The sequence below is a fragment of the Abrus precatorius genome, unplaced genomic scaffold (assembly GCF_003935025.1).
Source record: "Abrus precatorius isolate BTA unplaced genomic scaffold, Abrus_2018 Scaffold2, whole genome shotgun sequence".
NCBI lineage: Eukaryota > Viridiplantae > Streptophyta > Magnoliopsida > Fabales > Fabaceae > Abrus > Abrus precatorius.
Window position 1 is genome coordinate 29,565,780 of NW_020874362.1, and position 21,258 is coordinate 29,587,037.

The 21,258-nt window shown below is 31.1% G+C and overlaps 3 protein-coding genes across 6 annotated transcripts; 1 reads left to right on the forward strand and 2 right to left on the reverse strand.

Annotated features, from left to right (window-relative positions):
* Positions 1–1,092: 1,092 nt before the first annotated feature.
* Positions 1,093–5,645, reverse strand: LOC113858819 (phosphate transporter PHO1 homolog 3-like). Of its 4 annotated transcripts, none has more exons than XM_027491583.1 (13): positions 5,123–5,645; positions 3,956–4,253; positions 3,824–3,872; positions 3,663–3,734; positions 3,427–3,556; positions 3,230–3,350; positions 2,850–3,108; positions 2,657–2,761; positions 2,512–2,556; positions 2,245–2,394; positions 1,574–1,852; positions 1,312–1,448; positions 1,093–1,192 (listed from the first exon to the last, which is right to left on the reverse strand). In XM_027491583.1, the coding sequence occupies exons 1-13, from the start codon at positions 5,643–5,645 to the stop codon at positions 1,093–1,095; spliced, it is 2,268 nt and encodes a 755-aa protein (XP_027347384.1). The 4 variants fall into 4 exon arrangements, with proteins under 4 accessions (XP_027347384.1, XP_027347385.1, XP_027347383.1 ...); XM_027491584.1 differs by having other exon boundaries at positions 3,956–4,198; positions 5,068–5,645; XM_027491582.1 differs by having other exon boundaries at positions 3,956–4,304; positions 5,060–5,645.
* Positions 5,646–9,969: 4,324 nt separating this feature from the next.
* LOC113858026 (ribulose-1,5 bisphosphate carboxylase/oxygenase large subunit N-methyltransferase, chloroplastic) lies at positions 9,970–13,209 on the forward strand. The gene is made up of 6 exons (XM_027490428.1): positions 9,970–10,524; positions 10,764–10,792; positions 10,993–11,204; positions 11,598–11,723; positions 12,075–12,479; positions 12,708–13,209. The coding sequence occupies exons 1-6, from the start codon at positions 10,049–10,051 to the stop codon at positions 12,924–12,926; spliced, it is 1,467 nt and encodes a 488-aa protein (XP_027346229.1). The 5' UTR covers positions 9,970–10,048; the 3' UTR covers positions 12,927–13,209.
* Positions 13,210–13,261: 52 nt separating this feature from the next.
* Positions 13,262–20,310, reverse strand: LOC113858025 (rhamnogalacturonan I rhamnosyltransferase 1-like). The gene is made up of 9 exons (XM_027490426.1): positions 19,839–20,310; positions 19,435–19,727; positions 17,640–17,707; positions 17,463–17,551; positions 17,211–17,373; positions 14,945–15,234; positions 14,291–14,495; positions 13,896–14,053; positions 13,262–13,797 (listed from the first exon to the last, which is right to left on the reverse strand). The coding sequence occupies exons 2-9, from the start codon at positions 19,685–19,687 to the stop codon at positions 13,524–13,526; spliced, it is 1,500 nt and encodes a 499-aa protein (XP_027346227.1). The 5' UTR covers positions 19,688–19,727; positions 19,839–20,310; the 3' UTR covers positions 13,262–13,523.
* Positions 20,311–21,258: the final 948 nt, after the last annotated feature.

Consider the following 21,258-nt stretch of genomic DNA (forward strand, 5'->3'; position numbering starts at 1 on the left):
TCAAAATAAGTTAAACAAAACTAAAAAGTGTTTTTCATTAAAAATATTTGATGAATTATTTAATATATTAGAAGTCATTTACTTCTTAAGAATAGTGATTATACAATAGATATTTGAACATAAATAAATAGTAGATAATAAGAGGGCGTTTATTTTGAAATTGATGGAATGAATAATAGAATGATTATAATAAAAAAATTAATTTTAGTTTACTGTCAATCAAAAAAAATTTATATTTTTAATTAATAACAATAGATCAAAAATATATTTTTATATTAATTAGTATAAAAAATAATTTTTATTGATACGGTAATCAATAATAGTATAATTTTTTTATAAATATTTAAATTATATTTATAATAAAACAGTAAAAATATTTAATTATAAAAAACATGTGATGTGACTACTAATTAAAGAGAAACTATATAGGCTGAGCCAAAACATGCCACGGGCTAAAAAGATGACATGGCAAAACACGTTAATAGAATATACAGCTCGAGCTTTTGCTTTTATATATTCTAAAATGAATATTATTAAATTAAATATTTTTAATGACTAATTTAAAATATATTATATGAATATTTTATATTTAATGATTTTTAAAAAAGTAGATATTATATTATTAATAATAAATTTTTATTATATTAAATAAAATAAAAAACATTATGAAAATTTTAAAATTAAATTAAAAATAAAACATATAATGTAGAAAATCACTTGAAATGATAAAAAAATTACTTCTTAAAAATGTTCTTTTTTTTAATAATATTTCTAAACATATTCGTTTAATTTGATAATTAGTATTCAGAATTTATATACAGAGGCGGAAGATAAATTGATAGATAGACTATGAAATGGTCCTCTATATTTGTCTATAAAAATTTGGATTCAAGTAATAAAAATGGATAGTACAACATACCTTAGATTTGAGAAAAATATTTAGAGTATGTTAGGGTAAACAATTTAATTAAATACTAAGTAAAAACAAAATAATCTTATCAAGACTTGAATGCACGGTACTTACCGTGGAGATTCTTATATATTGTTTATCAAAGTTCAATACCCATAAAAATGTCATGGAGTCCTTCCAAATTACTCATCTTTGTCTTCATTTTCCTCGTAGTTGAAGGGTAGTGGCACAGACTTGAATGCACGGTACTTGCCAATATTGTTCAAATGCTCATTCTCCACCCTGATCCATACAATTGTTCGGATAAATCATAGATTTAATGCAAATGAACTTTTGAAATGAACTAGGCATAAAATAATTTGGCTAGGATGCACAAACTGAACTACCTAAATGATGTTTACCTAAAGAAGTTCCATATGCCACGGCGAATGATCTCTAAGCTGGCTATGATGCTGATCATGGCTTGCTTGTGCAAGAAGGAAAATTTGAAATTCAATACTGTCTGCAACCATGCAAATCTCAACAACACATTTAACACCTGTGCATTGTTTGATTAAATAAATTAGCAACTTGACCAAATAAAAGAGAAGCAAATACTCAATATAAACATCCTAGAAAATATTTCATGTACAATATTTTTTTCCCTTTTTGCTAATTCCATACCATGGCTGCGAAATATACACTTTTCTGAGGGATTAGGAGTTTGTCTCTGAGCCAACGGTTTTTGGAATGTTTTTGCAGAAGGCCCCAATCAATGACAAGGTCCCAATATGTGGAAAAAATGGCTGTAGATACTGAGAACATCCATGCCAACACTTTCCAACCCATTCCCTTGTCAAGACTATAAGCTGTCCTAAGGCACACAGCTGCAATAGTGAGGAAATACTTGAATGCATTATATCCTTGCATTCTATCTTTCTCCTCAAACAGGCGCCTTAGACACTGACAAGAGAAAGAACAAGATTAATTATATGGCACTCTCAGTCACTTCTTAATTGAGAGCAGCTATCCCTTTTTCCCTGTACTGTGTGCTTGGATAGCTTGCGTAAGCTCTTATTTAATAAGATCTTATCACATGAAATGTTATAAGTTTGATAGATTCAATAAGCTTCACTACAAAATTTATTAAATTAAGACAAAAAAAAACTTATAGATGGGTCATTAGCTATTTTCATAAGCATAACCGAACACTTCTGATTAATTTATAACTTAGCTGCTTATATGATAAGCTATGTAGAAATTTTTCCAAATGCTATCCTATTCTCTTCATACTTGTTTTTATAACTAATCAGCTCAAATCTATGCGTGAAGAAAAATGGAATGAAGTTGTGTACCTGAAGAAAACGAGACCAGTATGGAATCACAACAACAATGAATGAAAAAGTTAAGAATATGCTATTTGACTGGCATGTGGTTTGTCTTTGTTTGAAGTCACCCCAACCATAGTAGCATATGTAGAACTCAAAACTCCTTAAGGCTTGCCCCTGAATGAGTAAAACGGATCATTGTGTTTGAATGATCACTGAAGGGACCATGAGCATAAAAGCTATAATAAGGGATATAGAAAACAAAATATAATCTCATTTTTGCTTTCCACAAACCTGGCTAGTAAATTGATCTGCCAAGAAAAAATCTGGCAGTGTGACCTGATAACATTGAAAATAACCGGGATTAGATTTCTAAACAATATCGTATGTAGCCCAAATAAGGTTCTCTGCTAACACGTTAGATACAAATTTTCTTTACCTTGTATAGAGGAGCACAGAGGCAGTGAAACAGACATGTAAGGAAAAACATTCGGCTTGATCGACATATGATGTTTAATGGGCATAATAAAATAGCAATCACAACCTGAAAAGTGAAAATAAATTTACCATGTAATTTTAGAAATAAAACTAGGATGAAAAAACCTGCTAAAATTGAACTTAATGGCCCTTACAAGAACCAGAATCAGTGGCATAAGTTCAGTGAATGCTACATAATCTTTTGTCTCTGGATCGATTTGCATGTCTAAGTTTGCAAGCACGCTGGCTAGTGCCAATGCTGCAAGGACAAAACTAAGAAGAAGGACTTGATGGTAGCCTAACTCAGTGCCTTGCTTTAAACCAAATATGAATGAGTGATTCACTCTATATCGCCTCCAGAAGTATATATTAGCAGCATACATCAGCATGTGTAGAACTACAAATCCAAATAAACTGCATAGATAGTTTAAAATAGAAAATTAGTTATAGTCCTAGCTTTTATTAATGTGGTAAGATGTTTAGGAGTTAGAAGACAGACAAAACCATATATTTCAAAATCTTCATATAGGGGTACCTGTAAAGAGGAAACATGATTTCCATGTATTTGGTACTTCCTGAATGATCCATGATTTTTCGAGTACGAACAATCAGAATAAGAGCTAATGTTAGAGCTGCAGTGCATCCAGCAAAGAAGCCTGAAAAGTTTATATACATGGAAAGTCAGGGAAAGGGTAGACAAAGATAACATTTTTCACAAAAGTTATATTTTACCCATGGAAAATGTAATCCTATGCCTTTCTCTCTTTCTTTTTGGTCTCAAGATGCTCATTCCTTTATTTCTATTTGAGTTGGAAAAGTGCTTAATGAATACTTTTTCCACCCTCTCCATAAGCCTAGTGACCTGCAGGGAAGTTGATTCACAAGGAAAATTTGAACAATTGAAAAGCTTTTCATGTGCCTTCAGAATTATGATGCTAAGGCTTAAGTCTATACTGATGAATTCTCACCTCATCAGAGCTCCCAAGGTAGGACTTATCAACCATTTTCATGTAAGCTTTTGCCGCACCCCTTGATGTAATCTGAAGTATAAAGCTAAACGAGATGAATAGGCAATTTTGTTTCATTTGCCTTAGAGAGAGACTTCGAGTTTTTTATGGTTCAAAAGTACCTTATCATATTTCTTCATTATCTTTGAAAAAGCCAATATATTTAGAAAGCTGTTTCATGAGGTACAAATCTATAAGAAACATGAAGGCAATACTCCTATTGATTTTAAAAAGATTATGATAGTGTCTACTACGTGTAGTTCTTGAGAAGTCGAAGCTTGTGATAGAACTCAACAAAAGCCCGTTTGAGTTTTTCTTCTACTTTGCTTAAATTTTCCTTAGTGAATTTCAGCTTTGTTTGGCCAGGGTATTTGATGAAGCCTTTTATAGTTGAACGAGGAGTCTCACAAGCGTTATTTAATTGCACTCGCTTAAGCACTTCCAAAGGAGCTGGTTTGTTGGCTTTGATATTCTTCTTTGTGTTCTGTACTTCATCTCTTTGGTTGGGAGTTTGAATCTCTTCGCCTATGTCATTGCCCGATTCATATAATTCTCCATGGTGGGTACTGCCATTCTCTTTGATCTCTTCCATGGAAACTCTTCCTCCTGTTAATGAGCCAGAAAAAAGATACGAAACAAGTAAACTGAACTTTTCTACTATTCAGTTTAAACATTAGAAATGACTTTACTAGGGATATATTCAATTGAAATTGTTTTTTTTTCTGGTTAATTTGTAAATTATCCATCATAGATCTCTACAAAAGCATGTGATAAGAACTACTTATTCTGAAAGTCTAAACAATTGAGACAAGACCATCTAGCATTATTTTGAAGGCAACCCCCACATAAAAGTCATCACATGGCCATATAAAACCCAATAATAATATAACATTAAAAAAAGATAAAACCTACATGTTTGGATCCTGTATGGAAATGTCACAAAATTACATTTACTTTATTGTAACAAGATTCTATAGAAAACTTTGATATTTGATTACTTGTATCCAAATTGATTTTTTTCAAAACTTACATTTAGGCTAACTTAAGAAACTATAAATTTTAAGTTAAAAATTTATGCTAAATTTTTATCATTAAACTTACTTTTTAAAAGAAAAGTTTCTAAACAGAAATCAAATCGCTTTAAACTCTTTTTTAAGTAAAATTAATTCTATATGATCAAGTTTATTTAAATTCATTAATTCTATATAATCAAGTTTATTTAAATTCAAATTTGCAATTGGTCACTTGTATAAGATGCATGAATGAAATATATTTGTCACTGACTTTGCCAATTCAGTGTTTGAGTGTGAAATAAAATTCTTCAAACCAACAAAGGCTAGATCAAGATGGAAACTTACGGTTGAACTTGACCTCTCTGGGTGGAGAAGCAGACAATGTGGTCACTGAAGCAGAAACATCACCCAGATGAGTCATCTCAACTGAGCTATCAAATGACTCAGTAGTTGGGTTCTCAACTTTTACCCTGAAAGCTATTAAAGCATCCATTTGTTTGTTTAACTCAACTGCTTCCTTCATCACTTCTTCCACTTTAGATCTATAGAACTTGTCCACTTTGTTGAACTGATCATCTAGCCTCCTAAAGTACACTAACTCATATTCTCCACCTTCTTCTGCAGCCATGAGAAAGGTAGTTTCATATTTTTCATGACCATCTCGCAGCACTGAGTGCACCAAAATGGGTTGGTTCTCAATGTCCTGTTCTGAAGGGGTCAAGGGTTGGTAGTGTCTCTGAGTGAGACCACTGAAAGCTCTATAAAGTGATAACTTTCTCTTTAGAATTGTTGGGGTGGCACTTGGATGTGGCTTCTTGCTTTGCTGGTTGTGCAGGATTTCTTTCAAAAGGGATTTTAGATAACCATAATCCATGTATGCTTCTTGCCATTCTGGCACCATTTGGGATGCAAATTCTTTGCCAAACTTCATTTTTGGCTTTTTGAGTTTTGAGCAATCAATGTTCTAACGGGTTTGGTATTAGGTAATAATGTGACCAGCTCAGGAAATAGTAAGGGTGGTAAAGAACCAATGGATAAAACTGGTTGCCAAAAGATAGAGAAAAAGAAAATGCTTCGGCTTCAGCTCATATTTGCAATAATGCAATCTGGAGAAAACATTATGTAGAGAGGTGGAGTCCAAAATTGTCCTTTTATTCTTTTCAGAGCTAATGGCAGAAAAAGGTGACTCTTTCTGTGCGGGAAAAAACTGGTTAATGATGCATGGTGAGTCGGTGACAAATACAAATCAGTTACTTCATAAAGTGGGACAGTGACGCTTGAATGGGCTATAAACCAAGGTACCATGGGCTTCATAAAATAAAACTATGATTAGAACTAATAGACTGAACAGATGACATTTATAAATGTAAAGCCTAACTATTACCAAATATGTTGTCGGAGTGTTGGAGTGACTATTGTCATGAGTATGCCACTTAACTTTCTGGTAATGTACGTACCCCTTTTTGGACATGTAAATTTCATTGTAACAGGGGTTTGCTTTTTTGCACCTAGATTTTTTCTATTTGCACTTCGAAATAATATTTCTTTTAATTTGTGTTTTTAAAAATATTCTTATTAAAAAATTAAATTATCTCTCCTCACTTTGATTCTTCATTTTCCCAAATTGTTAGCTTCTCCACCTCTCTCATCCATTTCTTATTTTCACTTTCCGATTGTTCCTTCACCAACATTTTTGTTTGATTGAACTTAGTTATTTAACAATTTTATATAGTTTATTTTATTTTTTGTTGGAAAAAATAACTTTAAATAAGTGAAAAGTGCCGTTGTTAGCCTCGAAAATTATTTTCTAAAAACATTTTAATAGCTTTTCAAAAATTATATTTTAAAATTATAAAGGTACGATATTTTTGGAATTTAAATTCTAGGAGCTTTTAAGTCAAACTTCTGGAATTTAAATTCCAAAAATCTATTATACATGCTTTTGAAAATTAATTTTAAAATTTAATTTATTTTAAACAATGATATGAAAATTATTGAGGAGATTGTGTTTGAGATTTAAGTAAAAAATATTTTGTTTTATTTGTTATAAAATATTATATGAGAAAAATATAAAATAATTTTTAAATATTATGTTATTCTTTTTTTCTTCGCTTAAGAAATTGCGACATTCTCTTATTTAATATTGTTCATTTATTTTATAAGTTAAAATTTATAATTAAATTTACTCATACTTTTAAAAGTAATTATGATAAATTACTTCTTTTATAAACAAAACTTAGATGTACTTATTTAATTAAAAATTTACTTTATAATCAAAATAATATAAGGTAGCATTAGAGTATCAAAAGTATCTAAAGTACTACATATAACTTTTCTCCTCAAACACTCTCTTAAATGATCTTTTAAATATATAAAAAATATAACAACAAAATAATTTTGACCAAACTCTCAAACATCCCATGGTAAAGTAACTATTGTATTCTGCCATGAATTATTTAACTTCTTTCAACTTATTTTAATGATAATTTTTATTTTTAGTTTAGTTTATATGTATAACACAATTTTTTATTTTTGTAATTTTTTTATAAGGACTAAAGTAAAATTATATTATGTATAAGAATCAAAATAAAAAAAATTAAATAAAAATTAACGTCGTTATACAAATATTAACATGAACTATTTTAAATTTTTTTCGTTCAGAGACATGTTTACAAACTTTTTTTTTATAAGAACCAAATAAAAAAAAATGAGTTCTGTACCAAGGCTAAAATTGTATTTAAACTTAAATATATTTTAGAAAGCCATCAATTAATAGATACAAAATATATATATATATATATATATATATATATATATATTATTGATTGAGCTCTTATATAATTACAAAATATACTTGAGGGATACAACATCTACATAAAAGTTATTTAATTATAACCTATAAAAAAAGTTATTTAATTATAAGACAATTAGTTTATTTTGTCAAACATCCATAATTTTTTTTTATACCTAATGACATAGAATAGAATTAAAAAACATTCTATAGTATTGACTATATTAAAGATGATACTAGTCTCACTTATTAAAGCGATAATTGATAAGTGATTCAATCATAGTCATTAAATATAAGTATTATCTCTTATAGATGTAAAATACATTGAAGAGCAAAAAAAAAATACATTGAAGAGGTGATGTGTGTCAACTATACAATAAAATCACATATACATATACATACTGTTTTTTTTATGGCATGGTCAAAAATTCTAAAACAAATTTTTTTAAAAAATATATATATTAAATTAACTATTTATTTTTTTAAAAAAATATTATTTTGGTAAAAAAGCTCAAACTTGTTCAGCTTTAAATTCTTCACAAATTTGAAAGAATGATCATTTTTGAGTAAAATCAAGAAACCATCCTACCCATTTCAAATGTCAATTTTTGTGATGGGGAAGATCTTTTTATACTAATATAAGTTTAAAAATTCTTACATTCAATTTAAACTTTTTATTTAACTTTAATTTAATAGTTAATAAAGTAATAAATTATAACTCATTAGATGTAAATTAAATGAAAAGTTTAAATCAAGTGTAAGAGTTTCTAGACTTACACACATGCGTGTAAATATCTTACCCATTTTATGATTAATTTTCACCAATTTCATTAATTTTTAGCCAATTATTTTTTGACTCGATTTTATGATTATTCTTCTAATTTATTTGAACACAAGACAATTATATCATGATCATTTATATTACACATACAACATCTAGTACTTATTAGTACAGTCTAATAAAATTAGTCATTTTCAGATGAAAATTTCCATCCCTCAAAGTTACAAGTGAAAAAAGAGGTGAGCAATATTCCAAAAATTCGATCCCCTCAATCGAACTAGAGGGGAGAATAAAAATTGTTAAATTAACACCCCTTTTTACTTAGCTTGTGATTGATAAGGTATTTTTTTCTAGATTAGTAACAAAATTAATTCTTATTTTTTTAAAATCCAAAAATATGTTTGTTTTAATAGAAATATATAAATCAAATTGATTTATACATATCTCCCAATTGATGAAAAAAATTAATACTCAATATGATAGATGATAATTAAATACTTTAATATAATTAAGTGTTAGAAATAATTGAGTTTATAATTAAATACTTCCTTATCAGTGAAAGAAAACAAAAATAAATTAAAAAATAAAGAAAACTTTTTTTTATTATTCTTTCAATGTAGCAACATTTATTTTAAAGTAAGCCCAATAATAATAATTATAAAATCATATTTATTAATAATAAAGTTATTACAAATAAATTCAATAATAATTTAATAAATTTAATAATATAATTTAACATTTTAGCATTTGATTAATTTAGAATTAAATTAATGTTATAATAAAAATTAATTTATGCAAGTTCACGTACACATAATATATCAAATATTTGTCACATTTAATAATTTAAAATTAATTTTTTTTATCAAAATCAATTTTAATTCAAACAAGCAAAACTGATATTCTTAATGTATAAATTACTCTCCAATAAATATTGACAACAAAATAATTTTATGAAATGTTAAAATATGTTTTTTCTTCCTTTGAATCAAATCACCTTTTATAAATGAGTAAAACACAATAAAGTAAAATAATCTTTTTATAATTAATTTATAAAAACAAAATAAATTTAAGTTTATTTTCTCAAACTAAATAAAGCTTTTACGTGAATATAGAAACAGGAGTTGTTTTAGTTTAATCCATAATATCAAGTTTAAATTTTAATAAATATATTTATATTACATACATAAAAGATACCACAGTCTATAAAAAAAAGAAAATCAATCATATTTTTTCCTTATATTCTCTTTAAAGTAAAAATAATTTCCAATAAATAAACAGTCAAACTATACCATTTTAGCAGTTTTGTCATCGTGAACCTTTACACTAATTTTAAACATTAATAATAATAATTTTTTATTGAAAAAATATTACATATTTTTAAAATCAAGAATCTATTACTTTTAATAAATATATTACTTTTAATTATTTAATATTTATTTTAAAGGCTAATGTGAATATATATATATATATATTTTTTTTATTTTTTTTTAAAAAAAAAAGCTCCAATTGAATTTCATGCGTGTCTTTGGTTATAAAAACAGCCCAAGTCATAGCAGGATTTACCTAAATAAAATTGTTCCATATGCATTTACCAAAAAAAAAAAAAAAGAGAGAGAGAAGAAAAGAAAGTGTTGAATCATGATTGTGAAAAGTGGGCTCGAAGAAGCAGCAAGAAGAGAAGAATCTTATCCACAACCACAACAAACGAGAAGATCAAAGGCTCCTCTCTGTGACACAACAACACAACACAACACAACACACAATGGCTACTGTCTTTTCCATATGTTCAGGTTCTGCTTTTCTTTCTCACAGCAGGAGCTTCCCCTTTGCATCCAAGGGTTCACTCCTTCACCCCAAAAGGCCACTCTCAGCGAAGTGTGAAGCTTCTTTGGGAACTGAGATATCAGTGCCTCCAGCAGTTGACACCTTCTGGCAGTGGCTTAAAGAAGAAGGTGTTGTTTCTGCAAAGACCCCAGTGAAGGCTGGTGTGGTCCACGAAGGCATAGGACTTGTTGCCCTCAAAGACATTTCTAGGAATGATGTTGTGTTGCAGGTTCCCAAGAGGCTTTGGATTAACCCTGATGCTGTCGCTGCTTCAGAGATTGGGAATGTGTGCAGTGGCTTGAAGCCTTGGTTGGCTGTTGCACTTTTCTTGATCAGAGAGAGGTCAAGGGATGATTCTCTTTGGAAGCACTACTTCACTATTCTGCCAAAGGAAACTGATTCTACTATTTATTGGTCGGTCGCTTTTGGTTTACTTGTCAAAACGGGGATTCAGTTTTCCTACAGTTTAATTTTGATACATTGTCAAGACTGATTAGAAGTCACTTTAAATATGATTTTAAAGTAATTTTTTCTAAGTGACAACTTTCAATTATGTGGGAATTCATCATTGAATAAGTTTTACGCTGTCAGAGTATTCCAATTAAATTCGTTTTCATATGGTTGATTCAGTGTAATTGATTATTCCAGTGCAGGTCAGAGGAGGAGCTGTCAGAGCTACAAGGTTAGTTATGTCAATGTTTCAATGCAAATAATGTAAATAAGCCTTATCCACTGGGTGAAGTAGGCTAAAATAACGTAAATAAAGAATAAAAAAAAGTGTGCTTTGGAGTAGTTGTTGAGTTTGTATACTGTATTTTCTGGAAATGGTTTTGTGGTGTGGTTTTCTCTACAGCCTGAACCTGATAGAACTGATTTGTGTAGGGACTCAACTTCTGAGCACAACACTGAGTGTGAAAGAGTATGTGCAGAGTGAATTTAGGAGACTGGAAGAAGATATCATACTCCCTAATAAGCAGCTTTTCCCTTTTCCTATTACACTTGATGACTTCTTCTGGGCATTTGGAATTCTAAGATCAAGGGCATTTTCTCGCCTTCGCAATGAAAATCTGGTTGTGATTCCATTCGCAGACTTGGTAAGGTCTTTTTCATTTTCTCTCTTTCTGTAGTCTGAAGCAGTGAGACTAGACTACAGCAATACATGCAGAACAAAGAGAATAGAGAGACAAAAATGAACATACATAACTCTGTCTATGATATTCCTAGAGTAGTAAAAAGTATTCATTACTCTAGGGGAATGTACTCATTTCATCAAAGTTATTACACATGGCATGTATGGTTTTTTTTTTTTTTTTTTTTCTTATTTTAACTTTTATTGAGATAAAAATAAGAAAAATAAAACTATCAATTTAAATTGGCTTTCAAAGGAGTAGATAGTACAAGAATGCTAAAAATTTATTCCTAAAGTAGACATTTTACTTGTTTTCATTTGCTGATATTGTTTTCTCTAAATTCAATTTCTGGATCAGATAAACCATAGTGCCAGAGTAACTACAGAAGATCATGCTTATGAAATTAAAGGAGCAGCTGGTCTCTTCTCCTGGGATTACCTATTTTCCCTAAGGAGCCCCCTTTCTGTTAAGGCTGGGGACCAGGTGAAGTGTTGTTGCCTCCTCCTACCTTTATTTTTATTTTATGTTCATTTACACGCAACATCCCTTTAAAATAATGAATACGTCTATGTTGAACAGTGTTGTGTCTAAGAAGCTTTTATATGAACTAGCAAGCGCTTATGTATCAAAGGGAAAAAAAGCATCTGTGAACCAAGTGCATAAGTGCTAGAAACTTGCAGTAGAATTTCACAATCCATGTTGTATTCTGTGGCACGAACTATCTCTATCATGGTGACAATTTCATGCTTCTCCATCCATGGTCACATAAAAAACTGAGCAGTTGGTAACATAAATTACAATTCACATATTGATGGAAGGAAATTTGTTCTGCAGGTATACATTCAATATGATTTAAAGAAAAGCAATGCTGAGTTGGCTCTGGACTACGGTTTCGCTGAACCAAATGCAGATCGGAATGCATATACCCTGACACTGCAGATATCAGAATCCGACCCCTTTTTTGATGACAAACTAGACATTGCTGAGTCCAATGGTTTTGGTGAGACAGCATACTTTGACATCTTCTACAGCCGCCCACTTCCGCCTGGGTTGCTTCCATATCTGAGACTAGTAGCTCTCGGGGGTACTGACGCTTTCCTATTGGAGTCACTATTTAGAAACTCCATCTGGGGTCATCTTGAATTGCCTGTGAGTCGTGACAACGAGGAGTTAATATGCCGAGTGGTTCGAGAAGCCTGCAAATCTGCCCTTGCTGGTTATCATACTACTATTGAAGAGGTATGACTTTCTATATCAATTTAGGTGACTAAAATCATGCACATTAAAGGATTTTACTCTTGTTTATAGGTATAAGGTATGGATAACCAAGATTAGATTTAGTTAATATAACTGATACATTTAGAAGTAACTACATGACATCTTATAATGGTTCATGCACTTTAAATTGTCAAAATTGTGAAGCTGATTGAGCTCAACAAATGACTGAACAAAGCAAGTGAATGGCAGGATCAAAAGCTGAAAGAAGCAAGTCTAGATTCAAGACTTGCTATAGCAGTTGAAGTTAGACAAGGGGAGAAGAAGGTCCTACAGCAAATCGATGAGATATTCAAAGAGAAAGAAAAGGAATTGGACCAGTTAGAATATTATCAAGAAAGGAGGCTCAAGGACCTTGGACTTTGCGGGGAAAATGGTGATATCCTTGGGGACCTTGGAAAATTCTTTTAGGAAGCAGTTGCACCTGTTAAGGAGACATTTTTTGTCTGCATTTCATAGAACTAGAAAACAGAAACACTCGGTGAATCACCAATAGAATCTTCCAACACGTATCCGTGACAGTCACTCGATCTTTGCAGAGAATCACAATCACGTTTTGACAGCCCCAGCCACGTTTATTAAAACCCCGTTACACGATTGCTGCTTGTAAAGAGGAAGATATAATGCATTAAGTACACTTCCATACCCTTTATATCGTGATAATGAAATTAGAATGGCTAATCTGAATTGAAGACTGCCACATGAACTACTATTATATATCTATACTGAACTCACATTTAGAAAAAATAAATTAATTAATGAAGGGTAAATTTGAAGATACAGCTATGCAAGCTTCACTAGAAGCTGACATTTCCTTCTTTTTTTTCCTTTTTTCTTTTCTCTTTTACTTTCCTTTCCATGGTTTTCTACAAATTCATGTGTACATATTTATCAAGGTCATGTGTACAGCACTTGAGCAAGTGTGGGAGTGGGAAGGTGCAACTGATAAATTTCTCTTTCAAACTCAGTTGGGCAGAAGAGAGCATTTCGACATTTGACAGCTTGTGCTCATCGTATTTGACTAGAGTTAAGAGGACTTAGCAAGTCATCACACTTGGTTTCCTCACAGAGGCATTCATGAGGATTGGCATAGAAATAATCCTCCTCCTTCGGCTTGTCTACAATAACTCTACGATAAGCTGGCTGGCCCATTCTCTTTTCATGAACCTCTTGCACAGCATTTGCAAACTCATTCCATGGAAGGGTACCATTTTGATGCATATCAAGAAATTCTACAAGCTTTTTTCGATCCAATAAGATGGATTTTTTAAAACCAGAATACCTGCATGAGGACAAAGTTATTTTTTTGTAGATTTTCATCAAGGTTGCATTTAGCCACCATATAAAATCAAATTGCAACTAGCAAGGGCACATGCATACCTTCGATGGCCTTCCACAAGTTTTGCCATGTTCCCATAATAGGTAGGAATAAAGGTGTTACTGGCTACTGAAACCATAAAATCCAAAGCTGCCATCTGTGACGAATGATTCTGAAACTGCTGCAACTCATCATGGGCCAGCAATGTCTCCTTTTTAACCTACAATAAAAGTACCCAAGTCAGAAAAATAAAAAAGTAAGGAATACGAAATTTCTTTCAGAATTATCTAGTTTAATGTGTCATTGTAGTGTGTCAAACAATCTTTAAATGGAAAATTTGCATAATACCAAGTAATCTATGATAGTCTACTCATAATCATTCACAACTATTTCATTATATCAAATACGATTCAAAATGTAAACAAGAAAGGGGAGGGGTTATATATGGTGAACTCACAATTCTTGGAAAGGCAGCTCTAAGCTGTGCTAGTCTTCGTTCACCACCATAAATCTCACCAGCTGCAATATAAATCTGTGTTTCCTTATCAATACCTAAGGCTTGCATAACTAGGGCTGCCTCCTCTGGTGTCAAAGGACAGAAACCCTGTGATCTCCTCTCTTCAGAGACTATCTCCTTTTCTCTCCAGGAAGGGAATGCATACCTGAATTACACAAGATCGATCAAAATTTTAGGTGCCATAGATCTCTCATTTGCCAACTCATTACAAAAGAATTTGATCATCGAAATCTTTCTTTTTATGCAGGTAACTAATGTATTTTTGTCAAAATATGTCAAATCCAACACATGTAACTCATGAACTACAGATCCACGGCTCTTCAACAACAAGACTGTGGCTCCACCATTAGAAGCAACTAGCATCTAGGAGCCTCTCACTAAATAAAAGATGCTTGTTTCCTGTTTTTTGGGATATATGACAGAACAGGAGGCATAATTAATGATTTAAACTCAATGGTAATTCAGCTATGATAGGGAAAACAACAATCATAGTGTCCTGTATTCTCCCCTGCAATTGTTAGATAAGAAGTACCTGTCTTGTAAAATTTTACCCATAAATATATGTAAAGCAAAATATGAAACATAAAAGACCACCTCATCCGCTTGAGCTCCTCAGCTTCTTCATCAGTACAACCAAGAGTACAACCTGAGAAAGCCAACATGTCCATCTCATATCTCAGATGCAATGCCACAAAAGATCCCTTCTGACGAAGTATCTGAATCAATTTTTGGCCCAAATTCTCAATTTGAGGAGTGAACTTAAGAGCTTGGTAATTAACACGACACCTAAGTTTCTGTAGTTCAAGCGGGAGACCATTGTTTGCTAGACGTGAATCAGTTTTGTTGAAGTGTACCACCTCATGCTTGCCAAAAAGTGGCAGAATCTGCAGTGAGGAGTCAATAGTAATGAATCAAGCTCAAGACGTACTACTGAAAATAAGGGAGGGAGTGAGTATAAGAAAAAGTATAATTTTCTAATTTCCACGGACTTGATTACTAGGTGCCATTTTGAAGTGGGCGGAAGCATCTCATATTAAGTGCTAAAATAGTCATTCATATCTATAAATCGTACTCTATATATATATATATATATAACTGATACTTATTCAATTAATAAGTTGAAATTCTCCTGTCATATTATAATATATTTTTTATCTTGGTAAAATAACTAATACAACCCTCAAAATCAGTCTTCAGTATCCTGTATTTTGCTCTTCATCTGCCACCTCGTATTTGATATGGACAAGACTATAATCATGCATTTGGTAATTTGCAGATTACTGATTTCCAGCTGATAATTGCCACCCCAGATGATGAAGAAATCAATAACTTTTGGTGGGGGGTGGGGGAGGTGTGCAGAAAATGAGATCTCTTAAATTTGAGTTTGCGTTTAACTCAACTCCAAAAACTAACTCTTAAGTGAAAATTGTTTTAATCTTTACAAGTTCTATTTGGCCATATCTGTAGTTGATGTGGAATCTCAATGCTCTACTCACACTCAAGATTGAACATATAAAGCGTAAAAATTGTAAAACTGAATTTTTTTTAATTTCACTAAAAAAGCTGCAAGACTAGGTTAATAGCATTGGAAAATCATGGCCAAGTTAATTGCACTGTGAAAATTCAAGGGGTCAAGTTGATTTTTTTACAGTCAAAAGTTTCCTATTTTTAGATCTACAATGGGGGCTCCGATAACATCTTAAATTTAGGTTTTAGACTTAACTCCAAATGCTAACTTACAAGGTGAGAATTCCTTTAACCTTTGTAAGTTTTACTTTGGCTATATTTGTAGTTGATGTGGGGTCTTAATAAGATCAAATAAGTAAAAAAAAAATCATTGACATTCATAAAAGATGAAACAATTTTAAAAGAAAAGTTCTCATATGGAAGAAAATCTTTACAAACATGTCCCCATTCACCCTCCCACTATGGACAGGAGCAAAAAAGTAATGAGGCAACTTATTAGTGCGACAAATGTTAGTAATTTGGCAGAACTCCCATTTTATATAAAAGTTATCACTGTTTTATAATCTAGGCACATCAAATAACAAGATTAAGACTACAAGTCTACAACATAACTACAAAGCAGTAATCAAAGTATGGTTCAAGAACAAATATCCATAATAATAGATTGATGATGATAAGACTCCAACTTAATTCCACATGAATACAATTTCTAGCATTTACACCTTCATCATCATGACATCATATAAATAAGTACAAGTCCAAATAACTACATGCCTACAATTGTCGAAATTAATTGTTCTCACACACAGTCTAAAAATTCCACATACACAAAGCTAACTTAGGGAAATTTTAGGATACCAGAAAATAGCACTGTGTATTACAGTAAAACTAGACCGTGAAGTTAAAAATTTGATGGGGAGGTCTATCTAAAAGGAAACTACTCCCACAAAAGCAACTGAAGTACAAAACATGGCGTTCCCTTAAAACTGAAAAGTTAAAGAAGCATACAGTCCAAAGACAAAAATAAAATCAACGTCTTATAAACTAAGGCAAAGAACCATTAATCAATCATTGTATCAAACTTTAATATGTTTGGAAGTTGGGTTTTGGAAGGGAAGGGGAGGAGAGGACAAATATTTTATATTTAAATTTAAAGAGATATATAATGTTCATAAAAGTAAATAAAAGATTAACACATTAAGTTTATACTAATCTATCATTTATGACTTTTATTTCAAATAATTATGAAATTAAAGAATGTTGATTAGAAATAAAAAAAAATTCTTTCCCTCTAAAATCTAACTTCCAAGCACACCCTAAGTCGTAAAATAAAAGAAAGCCCAACTAAATATAGAGGACATAGTTTTAGTTACAATTAATACAATCTGCTGACCTGCTCCAAGTAATATTTTTCATTAGACCAGCTAACAGGAGGCATCTCGAGGGTGAAGTATCCACTTTTCCTACTAACCCTTTTGGGTACTCTCTTCAGTATTTGAACTTCATCTCGTAAAGAATAAATGAAATGTCTCACGTCAAAAATGTCCTCGAAATTACTGCAAAAAGAAAACTACCAAACTTTAAATTGAAAAGAAGACCAAAACAGAGAATACTATTGAGTTTCTTTTAAAATTAAAGGATATACCTAGGGTCTGCCCAAAAGGATTTCTTATCAAGCTCCGGAACAACCAACGTTAGATTCAAAAATCGAGCAACTGTCACCATATCACAAATCTGAAATGCCAAATCTGCTCAATTTTAACATTTAAGCATATCATAGAATATGTATGAACACAGACATGGCAGAATAGGAAGTACAAACCGCTGCCCGCATTTGATTCAATCCCCCATTGCAGGAGACTCTTAGAAAACCATTCCTTGTATAATTTCCTGCAAGATTTCAGGTCATAAGGCTTTAATATTTACTGAACGTGTAAGAAAAGAATAGTACAAACAACTAACACCCTATCCACCAAACCATCTATTTATAACTATTGATTTATATTATTTATGCCCATTCACAAGTGGTAGAGATTAAAAGGATTGAAGATAGGATCATGTCCTTGAAGTTATTAGTTGCACAAGATATTCGTAATATCATTAGTGTGCATGGTCCACAAGTTAAGTTATTAGTTGCACAAGACATTCGTAATATCATTAGTGTGCATGGTCCACAAGTTGGCTTGGAAACTCTTTTGAAAGCAAGGTTTTGGGGGGGATTTAGAGGGGTTAATCCAAGACATTCCACAAACTGAAAAGATTTTCATAGGTAGACTTAAATGGTCATGTTGGTTGTGAGGCAAGACAATTTACAAGGACTTATGGTGGTTTTTGGTTTTGGAGAGTTAAATGAGGAAGGACAATCTATTCTTGATTTTTCAATGGCCTTTGACTTTAAGATTATGAATACTTGTTATAAGAAGAGGGACGAACATCTTATCACCTTCAAGAGTGGGGTCTAAAGGTCACAAATAGATTTATTTTTGGTAAGGAATCTAGACAAAAGGATTTGCAAAGATTGTAAAGTGATTTCAAGAGAAAACCTTACTACACAACATAAGGTCTTAGTTCTTAATGTTTGTTTCAAGACTAGTAAACAAAGAATTCAACAAGTTATTATTCCAAGAATTAAGTAGTGGCTATTTAAAGATGAGAAACAATTGAACTTCTAGAAGCAATTAGTAGAAGAGCGGTACCTGGGATGCACAAGGTAGTGCTAACATCATTTGGAACAAACTAGCTATAAAGGCCGGAAAAGTTGTGAAGAAAATTATAGGTGAATTTAGAAGTCTTGGACTAAAAGAAGACGAACAATCATGGTGGTAGAATGAAAGTGTGCAAAAGAAGATTAGAGATAAGAGGATGTGTTTTAAAACTTTGCATACATACAATAATGCTGAAAAGAAAAGATAGAAAGAATGATTGTGTATAGGAGAATGTTGGAGTAGAATATATTCATAAGATGGTGGAAAGTGGAAAGTGGAAACTGACCTATGGTGGTTTGGATATGTGATAAGACCAGTAGAGGATTCAATGAGAAAGGTGGATCAAGTGGAAAATAATTAAATTAATAGGGGTGGACTGTGCAAGAAGAGTTTCAAGGTCAGTAAAAAGATTTTAAATGCCTTTTTTGAAATTTTGGATTTTGGTAGAACCCAATGGCATCAATTGATCTATGCAGCTGACCCCACCATGTAGAATATGACTTGATTTGATTTTTAAGGCCACAAAACAGTGTAATATTGACATTCATAAAACATAATTCACTATGATATCCATATTTGAAGTTGAATGCATATTTTCATTCTTCCTTGAGTCCTGTCATGATCGCACACTCGACGTAAATCTACTTCAACACAAACACCAATCCAAAAAATAAATAATTCTTTACTAGATAATCCTGCACCAACACTCAGCTAAGTATGAACATTACCATCTAATACCACATACAACACATGGTCAACAATATGGATTCCATTGCTCAATTAAATTATACACAAGGTTGCATCAAAGGACCGAAGCTACACTTTTCCAAGCCTACATCCATAACTACTATACCACTCAATCAAACAAAAAATATGCTGATATAGATAAGCATGAAGCGATGAGAAACTAACTTGCAGGAAGAAAAGGAGGAGGAGGTTGAGAAAGTGCATTTTGTGGTCGGAGAGGACGTTGTGTAGTGTGATATATTCGACTAGTAATCCCAAAAAGGAAACGGGAATGCCAAAGTTCACTAACTGTCACTAACTGAACCAGGCATGTCCATAGCACAATGCTTGAACACACTCGAATGAACCAAACCCGCAAACGGCTCCTCGGAATCACTGAACCCTGAAGCTTGTCGCATCTCACCTGAATACCCTTCATCTCTCTGCCACACCCCTCATTGCCACGTCATCGCCATAACCTTCATACACAATTCCATAGCAACAACATCATAAAATAATTTTAAAAAAGAAGATACTCATTCATAAACAGTGAATTGAAATATTAGTAACCCATGAAATTGAAGACCTACCTCGGACACAACAACACTGCTAGGAAGTGAATCGCACTATTTGAAGCTTTTGAAGAAATCGAAACCGACCCAGAATTTAATTAGAAAGGGATGATTGAGGGGGATACTCAAAATAAGATCTTTCTGCCCCCAGTTGGTTGCTTCTACAGATTTTGAAGCTCTTCTTCAAGAATCAGAGACAAAGAAAGTGAGAAAAGGAAAAAAGGAAGTGATTGTTGTGGCAAAGGAAGAGAGGAAGAACAAGAGAGCGCAAAGATCGAAAGGAGGTGATCAAATCGGAACAACCGAACACAGATGATTCATGCATTTCTATTCCCTTTCCAGGAAAACGAAAATTTTCTTTCCGGTTTTCTCTTTCTCTCCACTCTTTGTTATCTATTTCTAGAAAAATGTTCTCTCTCTCTCGCTGTCTCTCCGTGATCAAAGTATGCATGAATTGAAGTAGTGGTAGATCAGTTGGGAGATTCAGGTTAACTGGAAAGAAAATGTATTTTCACCCTTTATTCAAAGTTTTAAAACTTTACAAAAAGAATAATAAAATTAATATAAAAATTAAGGATTTAAGCTCTAAAATAAAATAAGTAAAAGTCTATTTATAATTAATTTAAATATTTTATAATATAATTAACTTTGAATTAACAAAAGATAACTTTATATTTTACTTTAAATTTGAAATTTAAAAAAAAGAAATGAAAGATGACAATGACATATGTGATGATTTTTTTACTATTCTAACGTAATAATTTCTATCAATTAATTGATGTGTTCGGTTATATATTTAATAGATATCAAACAGTTAAAATTAAAAAATATTATAAATATATTTTTAATTTCTTAATTATATGTTAAAAAATACTAATTAATAAAATTTAGATATAAAAAATTGCCATGCAAAGATTTGTAATAGAATTAAATTTTAAAAAAAGTGACTTTAAATTAACTTGAATTATGTTTGAATTGAAGTTGCTTAAAAAGTTATTTTTAACGATTACTCAAAATTGATTTTAATTATCAACATCAATATTATGTTACCTAGTTTAGTAACAAGCAATGCATATATATATATATATATATATATATATATATATATATATATATATATATAATTTAATAACAAAAATATATAATTTAATACTTAAAAAATAAAATTATATTTTTTATAAATAATTATATATGTAATGAAATTATTAAAAATAATAATTATAAAAAAAATTTTAACTTAACTTTATAATTATGAATTATATATATTAAATAATAAAAAAATAATAAAATTAAATAATTTTAAAATTATTTTAAAATAGTATTTTTTTAGTATAATGTAAAAAAAATTAAAATTAAATGTCAACAGTTAATATAAAAGTAAGTTCTGAATTAAAAAAATAAAGATAATTTTTATAAATATAAAAATATGTATTCATAA

Excerpts from the sequence above, each read along its gene's own strand:
- LOC113858819 (XM_027491581.1), bottom strand. The coding sequence starts at position 5,645 with ATGAAGTTTGGCAAAGAATTTGCATCCCAAATGGTGCCAGAATGGCAA. Across the intron at positions 4,308-5,059 it reads CAGAGAGGTCAAGTTCAACC|GAGGAAGAGTTTCCATGGAA; the intron begins GTAAGTTTCCAT and ends GCTCATTAACAG. Across the intron at positions 1,853-2,244 it reads ACTGGTCTCGTTTTCTTCAG|TGTCTAAGGCGCCTGTTTGA; the intron begins GTACACAACTTC and ends TTCTCTTGTCAG.
- LOC113858026 (XM_027490428.1), top strand. The coding sequence starts at position 10,049 with ATGGCTACTGTCTTTTCCATATGTTCAGGTTCTGCTTTTCTTTCTCAC. Across the intron at positions 10,525-10,763 it reads ACTGATTCTACTATTTATTG|GTCAGAGGAGGAGCTGTCAG; the intron begins GTCGGTCGCTTT and ends ATTCCAGTGCAG. Across the intron at positions 11,724-12,074 it reads CTGTTAAGGCTGGGGACCAG|GTATACATTCAATATGATTT; the intron begins GTGAAGTGTTGT and ends TTTGTTCTGCAG.
- LOC113858025 (XM_027490426.1), bottom strand. The coding sequence starts at position 19,687 with ATGAAGGGTATTCAGGTGAGATGCGACAAGCTTCAGGGTTCAGTGATT. Across the intron at positions 17,374-17,462 it reads TCCTTTTGGGCAGACCCTAG|TAATTTCGAGGACATTTTTG; the intron begins GTATATCCTTTA and ends TTCTTTTTGCAG. Across the intron at positions 13,798-13,895 it reads CTTGTGGAAGGCCATCGAAG|GTATTCTGGTTTTAAAAAAT; the intron begins GTATGCATGTGC and ends GTCCTCATGCAG.